The sequence below is a fragment of the Vipera ursinii genome (genome assembly GCF_947247035.1).
Source record: "Vipera ursinii genome assembly, chromosome: 7".
Taxonomy (NCBI): domain Eukaryota; kingdom Metazoa; phylum Chordata; class Lepidosauria; order Squamata; family Viperidae; genus Vipera; species Vipera ursinii.
The window spans coordinates 77,270,741-77,296,704 of NC_139521.1; the positions used below are offsets into that span (position 1 = coordinate 77,270,741).

General features: G+C 57.5%; 2 protein-coding genes across 2 annotated transcripts in view; one reads left to right on the forward strand and one right to left on the reverse strand.

Annotated features, from left to right (window-relative positions):
* The first annotated feature begins 119 nt into the window (after positions 1-119).
* Positions 120-25,964, forward strand: part of IDH3B (isocitrate dehydrogenase (NAD(+)) 3 non-catalytic subunit beta) — a 36,963-nt gene continuing 11,118 nt past the window's right edge. Inside the window, exon 1 of the mRNA XM_083367503.1 lies at positions 120-127. The gene's annotated coding sequence lies outside the window, so the exon portion shown is untranslated. The remainder of the gene's footprint in view (positions 128-25,964) is intronic.
* Positions 16,343-18,475, reverse strand: LOC310643050 (homeobox protein not2-like; the record flags this gene model as incomplete). Its single annotated transcript, XM_083367082.1, has 3 exons — positions 16,343-16,498; positions 17,525-17,727; positions 18,199-18,475. 3 exons carry the CDS (start codon positions 18,473-18,475, stop codon positions 16,343-16,345), a joined length of 636 nt encoding a protein of 211 aa, XP_083223208.1.

A 25,964-nucleotide genomic window follows, 5' to 3' on the forward strand; every position in this document is an offset into this window, starting at 1 on the left:
CCCGGCCGGGGGGGCGTCCCGCGCAGAGCTCTCCGGGCGGGCGGGGCCTCCGGGGCGCTCGGCGTCCCCCCCGGACTGTGCGGGGGCAGCGGGAGCCCCGTCGGGCGGCTGGGCTGGAGGGCTGCCGGGGGGGGGCACGGGCAGAGCGGCGCGTGGCGCGCGGGCTGCTCGGCTGGAGTCCGGCCACAGCCGCCTCGCGCACTTCGGGCAGCCTCGCCCGGCCGGCCGGGGGGGGGGGAAGGGCGGCGGCCCCGCGCACCGGCGAGCTGCAGCTGGGCCAGGGGCTCCGCTAGCGACGGAGCAGCCTCCGAGCCTCGCCTGGAAGGCGGCCCGGCCTCGAGGGCTCCGCCACAGCCCGCGTTAACCTCGGTGCGTATGCAGAGTTCCCCCCCACCGGGATCCCCCCCCGGCCCTCGGGCAGCTGCCCACCTGGCAGGGGCTGCGTGGGGTAAGTGCAGAGGAGGGCCGGGTTGCGTGTGTGTGTGTGTGTGTGTGTGTGTGTGTGTGTGTGTGTGTGTGTGTGTGTGTGTGTGAAGCGCGAGCATGCGCAGAGCAGAGCACGTGCAGAGCAGGGGAAGGTCAGGGACCCTGGAAGGGCCGAGTATTTTTCCAAGCGGGAAAACTGAATTAGGCTCCCAGAGTTAGCTTAGAAGTCAGATCCAGCTTACTAAAATAAAAACACAGGAGACCAGACAAGCAAAGTACAAAAAGTCAAATCAAACCCCAAAAGTCACTGACCCCTCCCGCAAGGCCTGGGGCAGCACCGGGTCTTCCAGCAAGGGAAAATGTCCACTTAAATAAGCGAGATTATAGTTGACAGCCCTCCAGTGACTGGGAAGACTAGAATAATCAGCTCTGTTTGTAAGGTATGTGTGGGCAAGGATGCCTTCTGTTGGGGAACAGCAGGAAGAGCGGCAGGCTGGTCCCTGGGCTAGTCGGAGGCGGCTGAGCCCCCAGAAGGACTGGCAAACGTCTCAGAAGGGCCCTCCCTAGTTTCTTGGACCGTAAAGGTGAGGGGGGGAAGCTATGTACCCTCAGACCTGCAAGACTCTACTAACATAACTTTACAATAAAGATGGCGCTAATATTCCTGAGTGTGCTTTGTATTTGGACTACCTTACAAGGCTGGCAGTTTGCGCTGCAAAATTTTCCTTGCTATTAGTCTTTGCTGCCATCGAGTGGTCATCTAGATGTTTGCAAGCCCAGGGGCGGCTGCAACCGGCCTTTGCTGGGAAAGGAAGCTTCAGGCTGCAACCTAGCGAAGGGAGCCATTGTGGGCCTCCAATACAATTCTGCTACTTAACGCCTAGCCGGAGGTCCATTGCCCAGGGTTGAGTCCTGGATCACAGCACAGTGACGGAGTTAAGAGAGTAGAGAGAAGTTGCGTCCTACGAGTTGGTGGCAGGCCTGGGTTGGGGGAGGGGGTGAGGAGGTACGGCCATAGTACGGAGGAGCCACCCTCTCATGCACCAGAAGCTCCAGCAATCTGTCCTAATTTACTGCAAATACGCTCTAAGGAGCCAATATTTCTCAACCGTGGCAACCTAAAAGATGTGTGGACTTCAACTCCCAGAATTCCTCGGCCAGCATGCAGAAACTGCATGGATTGCCCTTTGGGATGAGCCTTGGGGACACCGGGACGGGAGGGGACACCACTCAGGAGCTTTGGATCCCACGGCCCATGGTATCAAACGCCGGAGAAGTCAGGAGATTTGGGCAGTTCAACTGAGGATACAGATTTGTTGCAAGCTTAAGCTCTCTGCAAGAATCTGAGCGGCTGGCCATTGAGAGAAGCGAACAGGAGATCAGAGAGGCATTCACGGCTGGCAGGAGCTGGATCTGCTGCAGGTGAGCAGGGACTCAGCAGGGTCATCTGCCACACGTGGTGTCCTTTGGGACACTCCCCAGCAGTCGGGGAGTCCCTGGTGTCCTGCCTCTTCTGAGCGGTCAGTTCCAACTGAGGGTTGTGGGGGAAGAGAGATGCCCTCGAGAAAGGACACCTGGTGCCCTCACACAATTTCAGGATGCAGTGGGCACTTCTATCTATCTATATATATATATATATATATAATATTTTGATTTTCTCATTTTACAATTGAATATTTAAAAAGCAATGTGATTGACTAAATAAATAAAAATAAATTAAATAAATAAAAACATCTTTGTTGCCGTTATCAATAATTTTTAGCTGATACATGTCTTAACTGCGCTTGCAGCGGAGGCTTCTGCCTTTTCCCTGATCCTAAATCAGATCCCTTCAGGATTCCACTCTGAGCCCGAACTGGGCGAGCGGGCTCTTGTCCTCTTCCAGCCCCAGAAGCCCACTTTGAGGAGAAGGGACCCTGGGTCACCTCCGGAGCCACAGGAGAGCCACGTGTGAGAAGGGGCCGCTGCCCGCCCCCCCTCTGGACCCCGAGTAAGACTTGGAGCTGCCTCAGTTCCCCCAGCAAGGCTCTGGCTTCTGCAAGCGAGGAGCGCCAGAGCCCCCTGGTGGCAGATTGTGGGAAGGGAGGGACCTCGCCCTTCCTCCCACTCCAAGCTGCGGGGTTGTGTGTGGGGGGGGAGCACATCCCCAAAGGAGGGGAGGCTTAACTGCAGCCCCCCCCCCCCGCAGCTGAGCCCAGGGTGCAGAATTGCTGGAGCCCTTTCACTCTTGGTGTAATAAGGGCAGCAGTTCCATGGCTCTTCCTGCCTTCGGAGCCCTTCTGCTCAGCCTGACCGGCAGAGGCAGAACGTGGCCACTTGAGGTGGGAAGGGTCTGCAAGCCCAAGAGAGACCCCCCTCAACACACACACAGCTGCAGGTGCTGTAAGCACGCAATACCCCAATACCCGGTTCAGGACTCTGAGGGAGGGGAGAAGGAAGGACGGGGGTGGGGGGGAGGCACTTCCAGCCCCTTGTTGACTCTTGCTTGAAAATAAGCCCCCCTCTGCCTCTTCAGGGCTTGACTGCTGAATGCAGAGGCTCCATTCCAGCCAAGAGCTACTAAAGGGTAACAAGCAGTAATTGCAAATTAAGCAGCTATTAATCTGCATTCTTCTTGGGTGGGGGGATGTAATTTAAATGGTTTAAGTATTGTTCTATTTTTAGAGGTCATTTTGGTTCCTGGTCTCAGAGCCAGGCTGCTGTGCTCCACTCAGCCTCTAGTGGCATAAAAACCCTGGGGGGGGGAATGTTCCATGAGCCAGGATGTCTCCCCCCCCCATTTCCAGACTCTTTTTCCAGAACACTAAAGCCACTTGGATCCTGCTCAGACCTCATCTGCTGGGGCCATGCAGTTCTTTCCCCATAAGGCGCTTTCGAGAGAGACCCCCAAAGGTTTCCCCCCCTGCTCTGCCAAAACCCCCAGAGAGAGAGAGGGCAGAAGGGGGGAGCCTTCCAAGGGGAAGGGGACCTGCCGGTGTGGGAGGCAGGAAGGAGACGAAGCCCTGTGCCCCTCTGGACAGGAAGGGCCAGGATGGGCCATTCCTTCAGCCCCCTGGCCCTGCCTGGCCTGCCCCCCTCCCCCTCTGCAGGGCATGCCAGGGGGTCTGGCGGGGCAGGTTGAAGCCCCTGAACCACCCAAGAGAAGGCAGAGACCCAGGATGCCCCCCCCCGGGGTTCCTCCTGCAGTACCAGCCTGGCCCGGCCCAGAGACCCTGCATGCCACCCCCATGGTGGGGGGTATTGCTGAGACAGGTTCCAGAGGTCTCCCACTGCATTTCTGAGCCACCATCCTGGATACGTCCGAGTGAGGAGGGGGTCGCCCATTGGCAGTGCCTGAGAAAGTGGCCCGATAAGGACTATGAACAGCTCCCTTCCCCATGGAGCCTCAAGGGGGCTCAGTCCTTGGGGGCGGCCCAGGCGACAAGGTCACTGAGAAACTAACCTTAGCCATCCCAGCATGCCCACCCACCCCACCCCCCACCCCGCTCAGTGGACCCTCTCTGGCTGATTTGGCCAGGGGCTTTGTGCCCCCCACCCCCTTATCTGGGGATCTCTGCTCCATGGAAAATGGTGCCGGGTCTGATGGGAGGCAGATAAGGCAGGCCCCTTTCATCGGCTCAGCCCCAGCCGCCTGCGCTATCTGCCCCATCTCTGCCAGGCAGCCAGAGCCCGTTTTGGCCTAATGTTCCCTGCTGCCGTTTCCTGCGCCCGCCGGGCACAGGGCAGCGGTTGTTCCACTTGGGAGCCCACGATTAGCTACAAGGGGGGAAGAGGAAGAGGTTTCTTGCTGGGCCGGCTCCACCACCCCCACCCCCCCATTTCCTGCCCCAGCCACACAGAAGGCAGAGTCCCCTTTAAGCCACCCCTCCTACCAGGCAGAACCAGCTCTCCTACCGCAGGGGTTCCCCTCCCTCAATAAGCCCCCTGACAGGCTGCTGCTGCCCCCTCCTGGCCTACCTCTGCAAAAGGGCTTCCCTGCCAGTTGCTGGACTGGGGGGGGGGCTTCCAGGAACTCCTGCAGCCCCCCAGGACAAACCCACCACACTGCACAAGCCCTGAAGAGGTTCCTGAAGAAGCCGCTCAGATGGAGGGCAGAACTTGCCGTGCGGCTGCGTCTTCCCAAAGGGGGGCACTGGGGACTGGCTTTCAAGCAGCAACTTGGCAGTGCCAGTCCCAGGCGGAAATGGGACTTTGCCAAGGCCACCCATGGCTGCCCTACTCAGCAATCTTGGCCACTCATTCATCACCCTTCTGCTGCTCTCTAGCAATCTGGAAAGGGATTTGGGCAGCAGGGAGGGGGGCAGATCTGCACTTCTGGGAGCCACTCATGGCCTAGGAGGAGCTGGCTGCTCTTGGGGGGGAGCAGAGGAGAGCAAGCATAACTTGAGAAGTCACTGCGGACACTCTGGAAGAGCTGGGGGTCAGCAGGCTCTGCAGAGACACACACACACACACTCTGGGGAATTTCAGCTCCTCAGGATCAAAAGTGACCAGCCTTGGGGGGGGGTGCTGCCATGGGGAAAGGGGGGGGCAGGGCCGAAGGAGCAAGTCTTCCTTCTCACTATTGCCCTGTCAGTTTTATAATTTATATTTTTTTATATTTTAATTCCATTTATATCCCGCCCTTCTCTGAAGACTCAGGGCGGCTTACAAGCTTAGCAGTAGCCTTCATATGCTTGCTTATTAGGGCTTTCACACACACCCCAAGCGGCATTATTACAAAGTCAGCTTATTGCCCCCAACAATCTGGGTCCTCATTTTACCTACCTCGGAAGGATGGAAGGCTGAGTCAACCTTGAGCCTGGTGGGATGCGAACCTGCACTAATTGCAGGCAGCTGGTGTTACTTAAGGAGGCATTAGCCCACTGCTCCACCAAGGCTCTATGGCAAAACCTTCCTGGCACCTGGATCTGCAAGCCGTTTCCTCCCTAACCATCCAAGATCGTCCTGCAGATGCAGAGCCTGGTCCCTTTTGGACAGGGCCCTCGCCTCCTTGGGAGCCCTGGGCAGAAACCGAGTGCCAGAGAGCCCCCCCCACCATGCTTCTCTGCCCTCAGTCCACTCTCCCATGGCTATGTCCCCATCCCTTCCTCCCCCCAGGCCCTCCTGCCCCGGACATCCTGAGCTGGGCTGGCAGGACTCCCTGCCAAAGGAAGACAGCCAGGAAGCTTCTGCTGGTGCCACAGAGGAATGGGAATCCTTGGGGGGGGGGGGAAGCAGTGGCAGCAGGGCAGCCAGCAGATTTCAAGGGGCCCCTGATTCCCTGTGACCTGGATCCTGCAACCTTCAGGGCCGGCTAGGAGAAGACTGAGAACAGCCCCCCTGATGAGTCAGTGGGGGGAGACCTTCCTTCTGGGGGGGGCAGCCCCACCCCTTTTTCAGGAGCAGTCTGTGCCCAGGGTAAGATGCCCCCTCCCCCTTGCCCCGTCAAAGGCTTTTTGAAGGAAGGCGAGTGGGGAGCATTTGCGGGATTTTCATGGCATTTATGGTCATCTCGGATTTTTGATTTCTTGGGGGGGGCACTTTGGAGGAAGAGGTGCTGTGGGTTATTGTCGGTCAGCCAAGTGAGGAGAGCCCCCTCCGCTCGAGCCGTCCTGCCGCTTGGAGAGCCGCCTCCCTCCCCGCGCCCAGGACCAGAGCCCGCAGATCGGAGGGGCTGAGCCGAGGGGAAGAGGGCGGCCGGGGCGCTGCTTGGCCCCGAAGAGCCGGGCAGGAACGCCGGGCAGGAGCCACCTCCCGCCGCAGCATCGCTCTGCCCCACCTGCGAGGCCGCGGCGAAAGCCTTGAGGAGCCGCCGCCGGAGCCCGCGAGAGGCGGCAGGGAAGCAGCCGGTCCGGCTCCCACGTCTTCCTCGCCGGGAGCTCCGCGGCTCCGTCTTCCGCCGGCCACGGAGTGGGGCGCCCTGGGCCGGGGGGCTTCGGCTCTCAGCGGGGTCGCGGGCCTCTCCGGCCGGCTGTGGGGACAGGCTGGGCGGGGGGGTCGCGCTGCGCCGGGCCCTGGGCAGGCGGGGCCGGGCTCCCCCGGGCTCCAGCGGCGGCAGGGGGGGTCCGTTTCTGCTCGCCCCGCCCGCCCAGCCTCCCCCCGTGGGGGTCCAAGGCGCCCGACGGTCGCTTCCCCGGAGAGGCTGGCCAGACCCAACCGCCCGTCCCCACGGGAGCGCCTGGAGCCGCCGCTTCCCTGCAGCGCGAGAGGCAGGGCCGGGCGGGGGCACGAAGGCTTCCCCAGCGGTCGTCAGGGCCCGGCTGGGCCAGGACCCCGGCGCTGCCCAGAGGAAGCCTTTTGCCTCCCGGGAGGCCGGGAGTCCCCTGGCCGGAAGGAGCAGCGGCCAGCCCGGGCTCCGCACCTCGGAGGGTGCTTGAGGTCCCCCGTCCGGCCCCAGGCCAGGCAAGGGGAGGTGCCCCAGAGGGCAAGCGGCAGGGGGGCCAGGCGTTCCCCCAGAGAAAGGGGCCTCTGCACGGATGATGTGGTCGGTCCCCTAATGAAACGCCTCCCCACAGAGCCCTCCCCCCCCCCCGCCACCCGCACGGACCCTCGGAGGGAGGGAGAAGCCACCTGGCCCCGGGCTCCCTTGAGCCAACTCTGCCCCCCCCCTCTACAACCTGACCTTGGCAGGTCTTGTCCAAGGGGCTTCCCCCCCCCCCAATTTTGGTGACATTTGAGTATAAAATGGAAAGAAGGAGAAAGGGCCTGAAAAGGAAAAACAAAGAGTCCAGGAGGGGGGGGCGGGGAGGCTGGTCATCCAGACCTGGGAGCTAACCCTAACCCCCTAGGAGACAAAGCCCCCCCAACAAGGAGAACAAAAGGAAAAGGGGCCCCCCAGGAGTAGAGTGGAGGATACTGGACAGAAGGGAAAAGCCAGCTAAGGGAGGAGAGGAGGGAGGAGGCCATGGCAAAAGGATCGTGAGGGGAATAGAGAGAGTATTCAGGACCAAGAACCCCGTTTCCAAAAAGGGATGTTTGGCAGAAGTTGGAGGAAATCTTGCCTGATGGGAACTGTGGCAGTCGCAGTGGTGTCAGTGAAAAGCAATTGTGGCGGGGGGGGGGGGGGGAGAGAAAGAGAGAGGGAGGGAGAGAGAGAGAGGGGGGGGGAGAGAGAGATTTCTGCCCTCTGGCCAGGAGGCGGTTTGGGCGCAATTTCCAGATGCTGGGGGAGTCTGGGCTGCCGCCTGTTTACGAGAGGACGGGGGGGGCAGCGAAGGGGAGTTGAGAACAAATGAAGAGTTCAAATGTGAAACGATTAAAAATAAAATAAACTACATCGAAGGGAGGCGAGATAAGGCGCCTGAGCTCTTTCTGCCTATTTAACATTCATTGGATTGAATAATCAGGCCTCATTATCTCAAATTGGTTGCATATTTGCCCTCAAAATGCTAATTTGAAAGTTGGCTGCAAGCACCGTTCTGCCTATTTTGACTAAAATATTATTTTGTTTTATTGTGCACTGCCGGTAGCTCGAGGGGCTTTTCCAGTTTAAAACAAAATAATAATAATAATAAAAAATTCTATCAAAGTCTGGCCCGGGAAGAAAGCATCAGGTTTTTCAGAGCAGATGGAGCTGGCGTGCACCTGCTTTGCGTAGAAATGCCATTTCCAGGCCTTGAAGTAAAATTAGGACCCTTATCAGCTTCTTTTAGGGAATGGACAATTTATCGTTAATCTCACGGAAGGAAATGGAGGGAATATTTTATTCTTATTATTTCACCAGGGGGCGAGGCTGGGCCCCCCTCCTGCTGAGCAGGGCAGCTTCTGACCTCTGCTGAGACGGGGGGGGGGGGGCTCCTTCATTCTGAGCCACCCACCAGCCCTGCGAAAGGCCCCATTTCTGGGCTCATAAAAGGGGGGGGACAGGGCAGCAGAGGGGGACCAAGGGGGAGCAAAAAACAGCTGGGTGACCCCAGAGAAGGAAGCCCCCTTATCCCCAGAGTCTTGGGACTGGGGGTGCAGGCTCCCTTGTCCCCCCCCCTCCAGGGAAGCCTTTGCAGTACATTGATTGGCTATTTGGCTGGGACCCTGGACTGGTGTGAGGATGCCCTGACCAGCCCCCCCCAGGGTCTGTCCCTCTTCCAGCTCGGAAGCCCCTCCTGCCCTGGCTGAGAATAGTAACCCAGAAGAGGCAGGCAGGAGACGGAGGGGTCCCGGAGGGGCTGCTGAGGGGGTTAGGGTTAGGGCCCCCCAGCTGCAAGGCAAGGCCAGGCCTTCCCTCATCTCTCTGGAGAGCACAACTGCCGCCTCAGACTGGTCCCTGACGGGTGCCTGGGCCGAGCTGACCAAGGGGCGGCTCCTTGTCCAGTTGCCCTTGTATAGCTGCCAGGGAAGGGGGGCTGGGCTCCGGGAGGACCTGGGAGGCCCCTCCACCCGCTCCACTGGGAGGGCAGGCAGGGAGGAAGAGGAAGGAAATGGGGAGGTGATCCAGAATCCCCAAAGAGGAGGAGCCTCAGCAGAGACAGGTGGGGGGGGGGTCTCAATCTTGGGGCTGTGGGGTGGGGGAGAGGGGAGGGAAAGCCGAACTTGCCCATTGGGGCAGACCCCCTTGCAGGCCAAATGTCGGTCTTCCTGTCTGCATCTGGGTTTTTGGGAAATGTGGGTGTTTGGTCATCCAGAATCAGACGTGCCCAGTAGGTCCTGCCGCTTGCTCCCTACCCCCAGGGCTGCAGGGGCTCTGCAGGGAGAGTTCTGAGCACTCCTTGCCATTCCGAGGACCACCTTCAACCCTCCCCCCCTTTGGGGGCTTTGTCACCACCCCCAGCTCCTTGACTGGTCCCTGCCCTGCCCTTGCTTGCCAGCAGCTGGACACGTGGCCCGTGGCACAGGATGTGGTCTCTTGCAGCAAAGCAATCAGACCAGACATAATTTTATTTGCACGATTACCCTTTCTAAAAATCAATCAATAGATAATAATGTTGGAATAATATAGGGGCTTAGGGGCTCCATTCAGAGGCAGGATTAGGGAGAGTGAAGGGCAATTGCCCCACACGGCGCCTCAATCCTGCCTTAGCGATGCAAGGATTCGCTTGCCAGATTACCCAGCATTCCGTGGGGTGGCTGCAGGTGACCTCTTTCGGATGCGGCGCTGAAGTCTGTTTGCACAGAGGACTGCAATTGTAGCCGAGATTACACAGGCTCGGGGGGGAGGGGGGGCTCTCACACATAAACATGGAAATCCCCAACTCTGGATTCCGAGGGCATCTCCTTCTTCTGTGTTTGGCAATGACTTTCCCGACCGGACAGATGGACATGCCCCTGGCCGGTCCAGAGGCTGCCCGGAAGGGCGAAGAGCAGAAGCAGCCGTGGCTGGGCAGGTTGGACCGCAGCCCCCTCCGGCAAGGATGGAGACCGAGGAGTGATGGGCAAGCCAAGGACGCCACCCCATCTTTGGTGGGCATGGGGCATCTCAGAGGAAGGGCAGAAGCGCAACAGGACAAGGTCATGAGCCAGTCTTGGGAGCCTCTCCCGTGTCCCAGCACGGTGGCTCTTGCGCCTTCACAGACGGAGGCAGGAGAAGGAAGGGCGAGGGGGGATCTCATGCACACAAAGCCCCCCCCCCCAAGGAATGGCTCCTCAGCTGCCTGGAGCACCTGCCTACGAAAGAAAAAGCCTGGTCCCGTCTCCCTCCCTCCCTCAAGGCTGTTCTGAGTAGGATTTGAACCCCCCTCAACATCGCAGGAAAGGCTATGGGGGGGGCCCTGAAACAATGCGGCCCCTCTGCCCAGCTGCAGGCCTAACGGGGGGGAGCCTTCAAGGCCCCCAAAGAGAGCTCTCCCGGAGGGCGACATTGGCCACGCACCCTTGATGAAAAATGTTGTTTGCGATAGTGGCGAGTAGAGTATTTCGTGTTTACATAAACGCTCTCTGTTTATTGGATTCCTTCCTGAAAAGCTGAGGCTGCAATTCCTTAGAGACGGGTCGGTGAATCAATAGATTTAAAAGCAAAATTGTGACCGTGGACTTTCCCAGCAGCGCAGCGAGAAGCGATTGGAGTGGGTGACCTTAACGGGGGCACAGACTCTCCTACGTCTGGCTTCTACACTGTTGTAATAAAGACACCAATGTCAAACTTTACCACTCTGCGGGTTTTAAAACGCTGCTCAGAGTTACATTTGCAATAATTGTCTTCCTTGAATTATGAAGCCGAAGCTTTTTCCTTTGGCTGCGGAAATGGCATCTTTAAAATGCGTATCAGAAATCTCTTGTTTATCTTGAATGTCTAAAGGAGGGGTGGGGAACAGTGCCCCCCTTTATGACCCGCGGACTTCAACTCCCAGAATCCTGAGCCAGCCATGGGAGTTGAAGTCCAGAGAGCATAAAGGGGTCCATAGTTCCCCACCCTGTGTAAGAGAACAGACTCCACCTAACAATTGAAAACGGGTTGCCAGTTGTCCAGATGTGTGTGTGTGTGTGTGTGTGTGTGAGAGAGAGAGAGAGAGAGAAAGAGAGAGAGAGAGAATGAGAGAGAGAGAATGAGAGAGAGAGAATGAGAGAGGGGAGAGAGAGAGAGAGAGAGAGAGAGAGAGAGAGAGAGAGAGAGAGAGAGAGAGAGAGAGAGAGAGAGAGAGAGAGAGAGAGAGAGAGAGAGAGAGAGAGAGAGAGAGAGCTGGCAGCTGCCGCAGTTTTTAGCCACCGTGGAAAAGATTTGGATGGGGAAAAATGTTTCTGAGGAACCCAATCAGATTAGAACACTTGAAAGAGCCAGTGATGGTTTTCATTTCCTTCACCAAAGTTTCTTTAAAAAAAACAACCCAAAGATTTTTGCCTTTGCCTGATGCAAAATGTCAACCAAGAAGCCTCAAAGAATTCAGCTGGGGGGGGGGGGAAGAGAGATCTCCTGCCAGAAGGGCGCCTGTCAAGCATTTGTGGATAAAGGGAGCCCCCTGCTGGTAAGACCCGGGAATGGGTCAATGGCTTCCCATCGGAGGGAGAGGAGCCGAAGGGTTTCCAGGAAAGGTCTGTCCGCCCTTTGCTCTGCAGCCCGCTTGGCAAGGTGAGCCTCCTCTGTCGGGGACCCCCAAGCTGCAGCCCCACTGCCAGAGTCCTTCGCCGGCGGGGATCTTGCCTGCCTCTGCCTGCCGGGCAGAAGGAACCTTGAGGGGAAGCCGGAAGACCCAAGGCTGAGGCCACGGTCACAGAGAGGACCTGAGGTTGACCCTCCCTCATTCTCCGGTGCATGGGGGGGGTGCATTCAGACGACAAGATTCGGCTACTGTAACTCTGCAGGAAAGTACAGGCAGTCCGCAGCGACCGTAACTGAGCCCCTGATTTCTGCTATTAAGTGAGACATTTATTGTGAGTTTTGCCTCATTTTATGACGGTTCTTGCCACAGTTCTTAAGTGAATCGCTGCAGTTGTTAAGTTAGTAACCCAGTCATTAAGTGAGACCGGCTTCCCCCATTGACTTTGCTGGTTGGAAGGTCGCAAAAAGGAATGGTGTGACTCTGGGACGCTGCGAGTGTCATAAATATGAACCAGTTTTGATCACGTGACCACGGGGGGAGGCTGCAACGGTTCTTAAGTGTGAAAAACTGTCACAGGTCCCTTTTTCCAGTGCCTTTCTAACTTTGAAAGGTCACGCAATGAATTATTATAAGTTGACGACTCCCTGTAGCAACGTTGGCCTCAGTTACCAACCACGTAGGGACCGGCAACTTCTTTGCTAAGCAAGGCGGTTGTTAAGTGAGACACCACATGACCGTAACCGCTGCCTTCCAGCCTGGATGCGCTTATGAAGCGGGCAAATGGGGGTCACACAACCGCGCTGAGAGAGCCATAAGTGCGGGCTCATGATGTCATTTCTTCAGCACTTTCATAACTTTAGTTCAGAGGTAGGCAACCTTGGCCCTTTTATGATTCCTGGACTTCAACTCCCAGAATTCCTGAGCCAACTGGCTCAGGAATTCTGGGAGTTGAAGTCCAGGAGTCATAATAGGGCCAAGGTTGCCTACCCCTGCTTCAGTTGATGACTAAATGGTTGTTAAGCAAGGGCTACCTGCACTGGCCCTCATGACTTTGGTTTCCCAGCCTGGTCTTCCCTGGGAAATTCCTGAATTTCTAGAAACTCCGCGGAAGTCCTTGCGTGTTGGATTGACTGATTCCGACCGATTGATTGACTGACAGAACAAGGTCTTCACCTACTTTGTTCAAAACACAACAATCCGAACCTGGTGATTGGTGCCTGGAGGAATACTTGTGGATTGATTTGTTATGATATTCCCAGGAGTTGAAAAGCCCCCAGACTCCTCCTATCCTGCTTCTGCAAAACCCATCCAGAACGATAAGAAGGGTGAAGCTGAATAAATTCCCAGATAAAGGCCTTCTACTGGTCCCCTCAGAGGGACATGAGAAGCACCCGCGATGGCAGCGGCTCCGTCAGGCAAGCAGCTGCAGCACCTTCCAACTCAGTTGAACCCTCTACCCCCCCTCCCCGCCCTTTGGGGGTCCCACCGGAAGACCCTGAGCAAAGCGGATGCTGGGCCGCAAAGGGTGGGCAGCGCTTGGCCAGCCCCCCAACTCTGCCTGCCGGCTGTCAGGGCCTCGTGGCTGGAGGGCTGGGGGAGCGGCTCTCCCTGCCAGAGACGGTCAGGGGGCCTCTGGGCCTGCCAAAGGCTGGAGGTGGCCAGAAAGGGGCACAAGGGACCCCCAAGCCAGCCGGGGCTGCCAGTTGGCTCAGCTTGTGTGGGTCTGCTCAAAGCCACCCAGAGTTGCCCCAAAGCGAGGAGGCTGGCAAATAAATCTAATAAATAAAAAAATAATAAATAAAAGCCTTTTGCCACATCCACAGCTCGCTCTCTCCCTATTCCCCCCCCCCGTCTCCTTTCAGCAGCCTTTTGAGTCTGGAAAGGCCCTCCAAAGACCATCAGGCCTGGCCTCCAAGCCGGGTTGGCAGGGTCAGCAGGTTGCCATGGAGACGAAGGCATCCTTGCTGGCCGTCCCTCTTTCCAGCAGCTCAGCTGGGGAGGGGGGAGGCTCAGCTTCCCTTCACCTGAATGCAGAACCTTCTGCCTTGCCTGGGGAGGCCTAGGAGGGAGCGCCAGGCAGCGAGACCCCCGGCCCACTCCCCTCCAGCTCCTGGCCCCCTCAATGCTGTGCGCCGGTTTGCCCTTTCCCCTCCCTTGTGGGTCTTTCCAGGGGGCAAGCAGGCTCCCAGGAGGGGACGCTCTGTGGAGGAATCACCCTGCTGGCTTCCATTCTAGGTTCAGCTCTTCTGGGCCCGGGCCCCCCTTTCCTGCCAGAGGCTGCCCAAGAGGCTGTCCGGCCCACACAGGGGGTGGGGCCGCCCCCCTCTTTCCCCAGTGCACCTGCCCAGCCCTGGAATGTGGGGCAGATGGGCTTTGATCTCCACAGCTGCAGCTTTGGGGAGTTTTAGGGTGACTGTTTATGGCATCCCTGTGTGTTCACATTCTTGTGTTGTGCAAACAGCCTCTTTGGTCCAGTGGGGGTTGAGGGCATTGTGCAACGCCTGCTGATTGGATGGGCAGACTGGCAAACCCCAGGGCCCGATCCTTTCTGGCTGTGACATAAGGCAGAAGCAGGGAATACCTCCCCCCCCCCGCCCGCGCGCGCACACACACACACACACACACACACTTTGCCACTCTGAGCTCTAGGGGGAGAGAAGCTTAGATCACGTGATCCATCGCCTGGTGGGTATATAGAAATCCAGCAGACCCTTCCTGAAGGGAGGAGAGACCCCCCCCAGGGGCTACAGCTGAAGAGGCAGATTGGGCCAGTGGTGAAGGCACCTGACTAGAAAGCAGGAGATCCTGAGTTCTAGTCCTGCCTTGGGTGTGAAAGCCGGCTGGGTGACTTTGCGCCAGTCACACTCCGTCAGCCCAACCCACCTCACAAGGTTGTTGTTGTGGGGAAAATAGGAGGAAGAAGGTATGTTTGATACATTTGCCACCTTGAGGTATTCTGTAAAAATAATAGAGGATGCAAAGAAATAAGTAAAGTTCCAGGTTTGGCGGTCTCTTCCGCCACAATGAACTGCAGGAAACAATGATGGGCAACCACATCTTAGGGCAAGCTGACGCCCAAGGCCTCTAATCCATAATAAGAATTGCCAGTCACTTTCTTTTCTATAAACTAGACTTTATTACAGTACAAAAATATCAAAAAATAATAAATTAAGTTACAGCTTTGTTGTTAGCTGCGAAGTCTGTCCGACCCCTCGCGACCCTATGGACAACGTTCCTCCAGGCCTTCCTGTCCTCTACCATCTTCTGGAGTCCATTTAAGCTCACACCTCCTGCTTCAGTGACTCCATCCAGCCACCTCATTCTCTGTCGTCCCCTTCTTCTCTTGCCCTCAATCTTTCCCAGCATTAGGCTCTTCTCCAGTGAGTCCTTCCTTCTCATTAGGTGTCCAAAGTATTTGAGTTTCAACTTCAGGATCTGGCCTTCTAAAGAGCAGTCAGGGTTGATCTCCTCTAGGACTGACCGGTTTGATCGCCTTGCAGTCCAAGGGACTCGCAGGAGTCTTCTCCAGCACCATAGTTCAAAGGCTTCAATTCTTTGGCGCTCAGCCTTTCTTATGGTCCAGCTTTCACTGCCATACATTGCAACTGGGAAGACCATAGCCTTGACTATACGCACTTTTGTTGACAGGGTGATGTCTCTGCTTTTTAGTATGCTGTCTAGATTTGCCATGGCTTTCCTCCCCAGGAGCAAGCGTCTTTTAATTTCTTGGCTACAGTCCCCATCTGCGGTGATCTTGGAGCCCAGGAAAATAAAATCTGTCACTACCTCCATTTCATCCCCATCTATTTGCCAGGAATTGAGAGGGCCGGATGCCATGATCTTGGTTTTCTTAATGTTAAGTTTCAAGCTTTACTGCTTCATAAAAATACAGCTACATAAATAAATAAGGGTAAAGAGCTATTTACAGGAGTCCTACCCAAACCATAAGCAAAAGAGGCACCCTCCATTTTCCTGAGATGGCAGAGTAGCAGCAATGACCCACAGCTCTCCTCCTCCCCTCTTTAACGTCTGGCAGCAGAATCTGTGGACAGGCCTTGACCGAAGGGGGAGTCCTGTCCAGACCAGCTTCGGACCAACAAAGACATCTCCATCTTCTTGGCCAGGTGCCAAGTGGGATCAAAGCCTTCACCTGGGTGGCAGTTCATGATGGGGAAGGGGAAGAGACCCCCTCACAGCCTGCTTCCTGACCACAAGGGCTCCGTGTTCCCCCAAAGTGAGTGTTGGCTCCACCGGCCCTTCCTCAACCAGCTGCAAGCCAGCAGGACGCCCCCCTGACAGGAGCTGTGGGGAAGGGGCCGGGCAGATGCAAAGGCCCCGCAATAGCCCTAAAGACCCCAACTCCTCCTGACTCCTTTCACTGCAGAGAGGCAGGGCCTGCCCCACCCAAAGGCCGAGGCAGCCCCATTTGAGGCTTCCTGCTCAGAGAGAGCAGAAAAGCTTCTTCCAGGGGGCCCAGCAGAGAAGGACCCAGGCCCGTTTCCCTTTCTATTTTAACCCCCAATTTGGGGGGTGGCAGGCAACGCACTGGGCAAGAATCTCCCCTCCCCCCAGGTCCAGGACAGTCTGAGGGGTGGGTGGGTTGATTGATTTAATTAAAACAGCGCAACCCCCCCCCCAGTGCAGCACAGCCATATACAATTATTGGGAGGCAGGCAGGGCCCCAAGGGATCCCAAGAGCTGCATCTACTGGATCCACCAGAGCTGCAGATTCCAAGCCGGAGGGGACAACGGGGCTCCTCTGCAGCTTCTGGGGCAGAGCAGGGCCAGCCTTTCAGGAGGCCTCTGAGCTGACCCAGGCCCACTTCAGCTGCAGCTGGGCCTTCTCATCCCAGTCCCCCCCCCCCCCCCCGCCGGTGCTGGCTGGCTGGCTTCTTCCAAAGAGCAGGAGGGGCCAGGAGCCGCCCCAGGGGCCTGGCTTGCAAAGAGCCCTGGGGGAGGAGGTGAGGCTACAAGTCCACGTTGACCTCCTCTTCCCTGTCACTCTCCTGCCTGTCCAGCGGGGCCGCCTGCGTCCTCCCAAACTGCAAGGAGAGCTTGGCCGCCTTCTGCTCCAGGCTCTGCTTGCGCCACTTGATTCTGCGGTTCTGGAACCAGACCTTGACCTGAGAGAGAGAGAGAGAGAGAGAGAGACCTGAAGCCCAGGCCTTCCCCGGCCCAGCTGGGCTGGCACGGCTGCTGAATGGGGGCTCAGCAACATCTGGAGGCCCACAGACATCCCACTCACTAGAAAGGAGCAGCCAAGCAGGCTTCTAGCTGAGGAAAGAGAGCGAAAGATGGAAAGAGGACATTCGTATCCATGTCCGGACACAGCTCTGGGGACAGAGGGAGCCTCCTTGACCTGCACAGGACTTTGGGGCTTCTTCTAACATTTGCAGCTATACCAGCATCCATCAAAGAGCTGTTATCCCGCCCGATTCCCCTGAATTTATGTTATTTATCCAATTTGTATGGCTACCCATCTCTGGGCAGCGTACAATTCCTCATCAGGCTAGCAAGAGGCAGGGAGAAAATGGGCCTCGTTTTTGATGCAGATGCAAGTCGAGGTTCCACCTGCATTGAATTTGTGCTGAGGCAAAGATCCACTCTTTACTTTCAGCCGGACTCTGAAGGAAGCAAAGGATGAACAGCCTCCTTTTCTGCAGTTCAACAGCTGTATCTAGACAACTAAATCAGAAGGAGACTAGTTCTTCCACCAACATCAGAAGTTCTGCAGGCTGCATAAATTGCTTCATTTGTTCTGCCATTTCCACTATTTATTTCCAGCCTTGGGGGGGGGGGGGGGAACAGGTCTGGCCATCAGCTTTGACAAGCAGCCTTCAGTCTAAAAACTAAAAGGTTACGAGGGAGCCCTCCATACTTGGCTGCCCGACAGAAATGCCCGGAATGACAGCAGGGATTCTCCGCGCCTGACCACAGCCTCCTCCTCCTCCTCCTCCTCCTCCTCCTCCTCCTCCTGTTTCCAAGCTGAAGATGGCCTGCCAGTTTCTGGCCACTGTTCCAGAGGGGAGCAGCCTGCTTCCTCCAGATGCCAGAGAACTCTGGAAATGCCCCCCCCCATGATACTGTTCTGTGCCCCCCCTTACTTCTCCTGGCCCTTCCTGCGCCCTGAGGGGAGGGGGGCTCCCTACCTGGGTCTCCGTGAGCTGCAGGGTGGCTGCCAGCTCCAGGCGCTCGGAGCCCACCATGTACTGCTGCTTCAGGAACTCCGTCTCCAGGCGCTCCAGCTGCTCCGGGGTGAAGACGGTGCGGACTCGCTTCATCTTGCAGGCACCTCCGGGTCTCCAGGAAAGGGCCGGCCCCAGCGGCCCCGTGCAGCGCGGGAACTCCAGGCCTGCAACCGCAAGAGGAGCCGGAGAGTGACTCGGAGCCAGGAGGGAAAGCGGATCGCACCCCCCCCCGTCCCGCAGGAGCTTCTCGGGGGGGGGGGCAAGAGAGGAGCGTCCTCCTCCACGGTATTTCCCGCAGCTCCTCCCGGTCACCAAGCCGGGACTTAATTCAGTCGCCTTTCCTGCTGGATGCTGGATCGGGACCCGCGTCCTTCCCGCCTCCCCTTTTCGGCAACCGTCGAGGGCACGAGCCTGCGGGTTCCGCCTGGCCGCAGGAGACCCGCGGCTGAGCCCGGTTCAGACGCCTCTGCCTGGTCGGCTCCCATGCTCTTAAGGGGCGGGAGCGTCGGGCTCTATCAGCGTAAGGCCGCGGAGCCTCCCAGCTCACCCGCAGTCTACCTCGGCGCTCGGGAACGAACTCGACGCACGGACCTCGGGTTCCCCCCGCACGCAGACGGGGCGGCCGGCCTCCTCACCTGGCCTCTTGCAGGCGGGCGCGGCGCACCGGCAGGTCGGGGCCGAGAGGAAGGGCTGCTGCGCGCTCAGATACAGGGCCGGGAAGCGCAGCGCCGCCGCCACGCAGCCGAAGTGGAGCGCGGGCGAGGAAGAGGCGGCGGCGGCCCAGGGCCCGGGCCCCGGCGACTCCCGACGGGGCGGCTCCGACTTGGCTAGCAGCGACTCGATGTCGAAGCGGCTCCTGGCCTTGGAGGGCGGCGGCGGGGCGGCGGGATCCGGCGGCGGGCTGCGCAGCATCCTCGGACGGGGCGCGGAGTCTGCGGCGGGCTGGGCCGCGGGGGCCTTATAGGGCGGCGAGGCAGGGACGCGCGAGGGCGGAGGGCGTGGCCCGGCCCGGCCTGCCCAAAACTGCGCGGCCCCGGACCACCCCGGCGGAGGAGAGGCCGCTGGGCAGGGGAGTCACCCATCCGCCGACCGCTCCCCCGGGCGAGGCGAAAGGCGGGCCTGGCCAGCGGGGCCGGGAGGAGAAAGGCGGGCGGAGGGTTGGCGGCGGCACCCGTGCCCGAAGGCTCACGTGGCGGAGGCCGTGGAAGACCGGAGCTGTGCCACCGGGGCTCCCTCCCTCTTTTCCGCCTCCCCGGGCATTTGGCTGGCGGCCTTCGGACCAGAGAACGCTGCTTATGGGGGGGGGGGGAACTGCCCTCCCCCCCACCCCCGCTTCCTCAGTCAGGGTACAACACAAAAGTCATCCCGCCCATCCATTTTGTCATTAATTTTCAGCGCAATGGACGCATCCCGAATCCTTTCATAACAGAAAAGCAAAATGATCCAGCAGTCTGGACTCTGGGCCCTCCTTCCCTTTCGCCACTGCCAACAAAGGCGGGTGGCCAAGATGCCTCTCCAAGGAGAGGAGGGGGCCACCACTGAAAGAGCCCCTTTGCCCAGAGTGGGGTGCTCTGTCGGTGGCCCAAACTTGGTTGGGGTGCAGGATTCCCAGATGAAAGAGGCACCGACTCCTTGAGGTCCACTCGGTGAACCCCTGGCTACTTCAAGGCCTCTTCCATGTTGCTTTCCACATAAAATAGAATGGTGGGTTTTCCCAGCTTCCTAGTCTAGCCTACAACCTGGGATCTCCTAGTGGTCTCCAGTCCTGCATAGCTTTCCTGAGACAGCCAGGGTCCACTAGCTGCAGACTCTGCAACATGGAGACAATCCCCCTTATAGAGGTTGGATGCCAGCATGGCAGGAATGCCAGGGCATGGAGGGACTGAAAGGCTGTCGATCCACGTACTGCTGCCAGCCTGGCCTGGAGGGGATGCCCTTGTGTCAGGCCAAAGCAGGGGCTTCCTTCAGGGCCAGTCCCCCCACAGACTGCCCACGGGAGGAAGGCCATCGGGGCCATCGGCCATTGGTCTGTGCTTAAGCTGGGAGACTCTCCGGACACAGGGAGGCTTTGGGACTGGAAGGGGGGGGGGAGCGGGAGTATCATCCTGGCAGAGTCTCCTCTTTGCACAAACATCGGGGCGGGGGGGGTGTTTGCCTCCCCCTGGAAGTGAGATGTAGGTATTGCCAGCCCTTTCCCTTGCGGGGGTGGGGCGGGGGGCGGAGAGAAGGGGGTACTGGAGGTGTGAAATTTCTCAGGGCTAAAGAAGTGAAATGAACCTGCAGGATGTCTAGTGCAAACGAGGGGGGGGGAAGCATAGGAGGGCCCCCTTTTCTGAAAAGCCCGGCGGGAGAAGGACGGAGGAAGGAGCCCTTTGTGGAGCAGGGACTGTAAAAGCCGCCCCCCCCCCAGGAAGGCCCCGTTCCATCTAATAATCATTAGCATCAATTAGGAGCCTTTGAAGTGGCCAGGAGCTTTGTCCCGCCGCAGAAAAGGAGCCCCCCCTTTCGGGCAGCCCATAATAATCACATCTGGCGGGAGGAGGGGCTGCCGCCGCCCCTCCGCTTTCATCTCTTCTCAAGGTGCTTGGAATGTTAATGGGGGGAGAACCAGGAAATGCTTTTCCCTCCTGGAGACCTGGCGGGGGGGGGGAGGCTGCAGAACCCCCCCTCCCTCCCTCCCCCCTCCCTCGCAAGAAGGGGAGCGGCATCCCCGCAAAGGCGCTCCTCCCCACCCCAACCGGTGGCCCCGAACGAGAATCAGCCCCGCTTTGCCCCCGCAGCCCCGGAGCCAGCGGGCCTGGGCGAGGGCGAGGGCGGCGCTTCCCCAGCGAAGAGCTACGACTAAAGCGAGGGAGGCTTCGGTGGGATTCCTCGGTCCCGGAATCTAACCGGTGGTCTTGAGCCGTTTCCCCTCTATCCAGCCTGCCTCGCGGGACGGGGAGTCTGGCCTGCCGGCCGGTGCTTCCCCCTTGATTTGGCTTGCCTTTAAACACGTGTCGTTGTTGCGGTTTGGTTTTTAAAAGCTCTTTTTGCGCCTTGAATTCCAGCCAGATCGTCTCCTGCGTGTGGTTTTGTCCTCTGCGCTAAGCCACTTTCTGGCTGGGTTTAGGCAACCTAGTTACTCAATGGGCTCCCTTCCCAAGGGGGGACCCGCCTCTGCAGTGGGCTGGCTTGGAGGTCCAGAGGGAAGTAGAGGGAGGGGCTTGCCTTCTGCATACTGGCTGGCAGCTCTTCTGCTTGGGGGGAGAGGGAGGGTGGGGGCCCTGGAGTGGAAGGCCAAAGCTTTGGCCAAGCCACAGACCCTCGCACATTATGCAGCTGCCCAGGAAGAGGAATGCTTCACAAGACCCCCGGTGGGTGGGGGCCACCAAGAGGGCACCTGGCAAAGCCTAGGACCCCAAGGCTGCAACCGCTGATCAACCTGCCCTGCCAGGAGAAGAGGGGGAAGATGCCACTCAGAGTAAGCAAGGCTGGGCCAGACCCCACAGTGCCCAGGCAGGGCCTTGGGATAGCCGCTCCCACCTTCCCCCATGCCAAGAGGGGCCACAGCAGCATTTGTTGACCCAAGAACCACATTGCCTCCACCCCCAGATGTTTTCCACTGGGGTTGGCCAGAGTAGTAATTCCAGAGCCAGGAGAACACCAGGAGCCCCCTCCCCCCATTTCCTGACTTTTGTGTATTAACTTGCATTATCCCTTCTGCATTCCTTGCAGTGGGGTTAGGGAAATCTTCCTTCAGGCCCAAAAACAGAATTAGGAGAGTTAACAGATTCTACTTTTGGTGTACTTTGACACCGCTTTGTTTTTATTTTTTAAATGATCTGTTTTAATCGTTTTTATGTATTTTGTTTGTCCTATAACCTTCCCCCGCCCAGAGTCACTAGTCAAGTGTCAATAATTAATTAATTGAACAAATGATTGATTAATTATGCTACCTTCACACAGGATGCTTATCCTGCTTGCAAGGAAAACTAAAATTCTACAAGCCAGTCAAGATCTTTGGGTGTGTCTGTGTGTGTGTAAGGGAGAGAGGGAGGAGGGAGGGAGGGGGTGTGGGGAGAGAGAGAGAGAGAGAGATCTCCAGGTCTCAAGGACCGCTGTTAGCCTGGACAATGACCTTCATCAGCAAGCCGGGACCTGTCCAGCTTTGTGGATTGCCAGGTCTGGGCCTGCAGGGATGCAAGCAATGCCTCCCCTCCCCCACAGGTCTGCATCACCCTCCCCCAAATTTGGCAGCCATTCCTCTCCCGACTTGCTTATATTATGGTGGCTCTTCTGGAAGTGGCCTGCCCTCCCATTGCCCCCCCCCAGCTTCAGTGCTAGTGAGGATGATGGGCGAGGTCATCCCACTGTTACCCCTTCGGTAACGGAAGGTCTGCAAGCAAACATCCCAGCTCAGAGAGCACCAAGGACTCCCCCCACGGTCTGAATTCTCCCAGGATGGGCCTCCCTCAAAGAAGGCCTGCTGGGGCCCAGATCTTCCAGGCCCCCTTGGCTGAAGACGCAAGGGGTCTTTTCCTGAGAACAGGTGGAGGCCGTCCCTCTCTGGAGTTCCTGCTCTTCCCCCCCCCCTCGGAATACAGGATAGATTTGATTTTATGTTTGAGGAAGGAAAGGCAGCTCAGAGGGCTGGGACAGGGGCTTCCACAGTGCACTGCCCACTTTTGCGGGGGGGGGGGGGCAGAACTGCGGATCCTATTTCAGAAGGAGCAGATGGGATCTGCTAGGCTCTCTCGGTGTGCAGTGGCATTTTTATGGGATCTTCTAGTTGGGAAGTAAGAAGCGGAACTGATTAAGCATGAAACAAGATTACCTGCAAAGGGGTTGGGGGAAAATGGCTGGGATGAGCTCCTTGGCCTTCTCTGCAGAAGTATGTGTGTGTGTGTGAAATTCTCTGTCACTGGAAGGAGCTAGAGGTTCTTGGCGGAAGCTTTGCCAGCCAGAGTGGGGAGATAGAAAAACATCGGGCGCTGTCATGAATTTGTGTCCATAGCCCGAAAGCCTGGACTTCCAAAACCGCAGCAGAGACCGCTTGCAACGGATCCGAGGACCTGCCAGGGAGGGGCGTGCGCTCCCTGTCCCCTTGGCCTGGAGAAGGAGCCACAAGACGTCTCGGGAGACCTGGACTAAGTCAGTCCTGCTACTCACGCAAGATCAGCCTTGCGACGAATTCTTAGAAAAGATCCGGGCTGCTGGGGGATCTGCCTGCCATTACCTCTTGCAGACCCCCAAAGGAGCACGCCAGGCCAGTCGATCCCAGCTTGGCTGATCTGCAGACCAGTTCTCCCAGCGGGGCTGCAAATGGGTGGGCAGCAGAAGCAGTTTTAAGAACAGGATCAGAGGATTCCGTGAAGAAGGAAGGAGGAGAATCGGGAGAGAGGGATCACCTAAAATTTGAATTTCGCAGATCTGGAGGGTGAAGACTGTGTGTTTACTAGAGGCTATCTAGACTGATAAACCTGGCTTGTATAAGGAAGGGCTGGATTGAGGAAGGGCTGTTGGCTCAAGGGCAAATGGGGAGAAGCCAGCTGAAGACCAGAGGAGGAGGAAGGGCTCAGCCACAGTCAGCCCCCCCAAAGCAAACAGATTTTAGCCGAACTGAAGAAGAAGGAAGAAAAGAAAATCAAAGGTTTATCGGCCAGAGAGATAAACAGCTGCCAGTTGGACTGTGAAAATTGCACCAGTCTCCTCCTTTATTCTAAATTAGCAAATAAGTAGAGAGGAAGATTGGTTAGTAGTGCATGTGCAAGTTCAGCTCTTGTTGTCATCTGCAAATACGCAAGCTTGCTTTAGGCTGCCTTGGAGACAGAAGGAATGTTCTCCCCTTGCAGTTTAAATGTCTTTTCAACTAAAGCTTCACTCTATGAAGAGGTTTCTGCTGGATCAACCCAACAAGCTCGACCACAAAAAGGCCAATACAATCTTGGGTCGTATAAACAGAGGCATAGAATCAAGATTGTGTGAAGTATTAGTACCGCTTTATAAAGGCTAGTGAGGCCACACCTGGAGTACTGCAGTCAATTTTGGTCACCATATCACAAAAAAGGTGTTGAGAGTTTGGAAAAAATTCTGAGAAGAGCACCTAAGATGATCAAAGGCCTGGAGACTAAAGCATACGAAGAACGGCTGCGGGACTTGGGTTTGGCTAGTCCAGGGGTAGGCAACCTCGGCTCTTTTATGACTCATGGACTTCAACTCCCAGAATTCCTGAGTCACGTATGCTGACTCAGGAATTCTGGGAGTTGAAGTCCATGAGTCATAAAAGAGCCGAGGTCTAAAGAAAAGAAAAAGAAAAAATAGGGGTGACTTGGTAGCCATATTCCAGTATTTGAGGGGCTGCCACAAAGAAGAGAGGGGCAAATTATTCTCCAAAGCCCCTGAAGGCAGGACAAGAAACAACGGTTGGAAACTGATCGAAGAGAGAAGCAATCTGGAATTAAGGAGAAACTTCCTGACAGCGAGGACAGTTAACCAGTGGAACAGAAGTTGCCTCCAGAAATCGTGGGCGCTCCGTCCCTGGAGGTTTTTAAGAAGAGGCTGGACTGTCGCCTGTCTGAGATGGTATGGGTTCTCCTGCTTGAGCGGCGGGCTGGACTAGAAGACCTCCAAGGTCCCTTCCAGCTATTCTATTCTATTCTATTCTATTCTATTCTATTCTATTCTATTCTATTCTATTCTATTCTATTCTATTCTATTCTATTCTATTCTATTCTATTCTATTCTATTCTATTCTATTCTATTCTTAACCTAGGAGTGCTCCCAAGGGCAGCCTGTCTGCCTGGGGTGGTGGGATGGGGAGGGAGGGACAAGGGTCAAATCCATTCAGAAGCAGCATTTTCCCCTCCGGCCCAATTCACTTTCTTGGGACCTGGGGATAAGGGGCTTGAGCAGGGGGGAGAGGCATTTTCTAGGCCCGTCTCTCCCAAGGTACAAGTCAGGAAGGAGCTGGGTTCGTTATCTCTTTCTTTTGTCTGCCAACAGAAATTGCTCCATTCCTGAGAAATTTCGTAGCACCCAAAGTTGAAAGCCACGGCCCAGGGCTGCAGTGAAATCTCTCTGGCAGCCCAGCTCCGTGTCCTGGCGGGGCCACTGAAAGCCTGTGTGGTGTGAGAATGATAACCGTGGGAAGTGGGAGGGAGAACACAGCCTTGACAGCAGCTTGATACATGAAATCTGGGTCTGAAGGGGATGGAGGGACCTTCAGGGGTTTTCCAGGGAGTAAAAGGAGAGAAGAGAAGAGAAGAGTTTGGGGAAGATTCTGCTGCCGGGGCCTGCAGGAAAGGTGGCTGCCGAGATGGGCCGCCTGAGACTTCTGGGCCTGCAGGAAAGGCCGAGGGAGCGAAGGAGAGAATTCTGCCTCTTCTTCCCTCATTTTGCTCTTTCACACAAAATTGCCCTTCGGTGCTGCTGGAGCCTGAGAGAGGCTGCGGGAAGCAAAGGTTGGTGCGTTTCTTCTCCCGTCTCTGAAGATTAGGGAGACCCTGAGGAGAAGGTGAGTAGCAGGCCTCATTCTGCCCTTCAGGAGGAATCCGGGGGGGGGGGCAGAGAAAACCTGCCCACCCCCAGAAGGAAGGCGAGGAGCCCGGCTGGCTGGGCCAGGAGAGCGGAGCCCCCTCCCTCTGAGCTCTGGGCTGGGTCCTTCCACGCAGCCCCCAAAGGTCTCCCTTCTTCAACATGGCTGCTAGGGCAGTAGCTGAGCTCCGGGGTCCTGTCTAGAGCCCCCTCCCCCTGGCACGGGCACCCCTCGGTGGGTTTGGCATGTAGGGCTCTGCTAATCCTAAAAAGGAGAGGAAGCGGCCAGCCCAGCCGGACAATGCCGGGCAGCGTAATCCTCCTTCTCATCAAAGTGGCAGGGAAGGGGGCCAATGGGATTAGCTGAGGGAGGGGACCGGCTGGAGGGATGGAGGGGGTGACTGGCAGCAGCCCCAGCCCAGCTGCCCTTTGTCCCTCCCGCCCTCCCAGCTGGGATTAGCTGTGGCCTGAAAGGGCCGACCCACGCTCTCCTCTTCAGGGCCCGATGGCACGCTGGGAGCCCGGCTTGGGGGACGCTCACGATTGACCCCGCAGGCAGGGGCCACAGGAAGGGCTCAGCGGGGCTCATAAAGCCCAGGGGGGCGGGAGGGGGCGGGATGTCCGCACGGTATTCAGGGAGGGGGCAGTGAAAGGCCGGCTTCCATTGCCCGAGGTCCAACCAAGGCCCAAGTCCTGGAGAAGGATGCTGGCTCGGAAGGGCAGGGGAGGGGCAATGCCCACCCTGGACCGAAGCAGCTCCGGCTCCAGAACTCCAGCCCCCTTTTCTGAGCAGAGACCTGCCACTCTCCCAAGGGGGGGCGTCATGCACACATGTGCCAGGACAGGAGTTCCTGGTCAGCAGGAGGGCCTCTGCTCCCCCCGCCCCAGG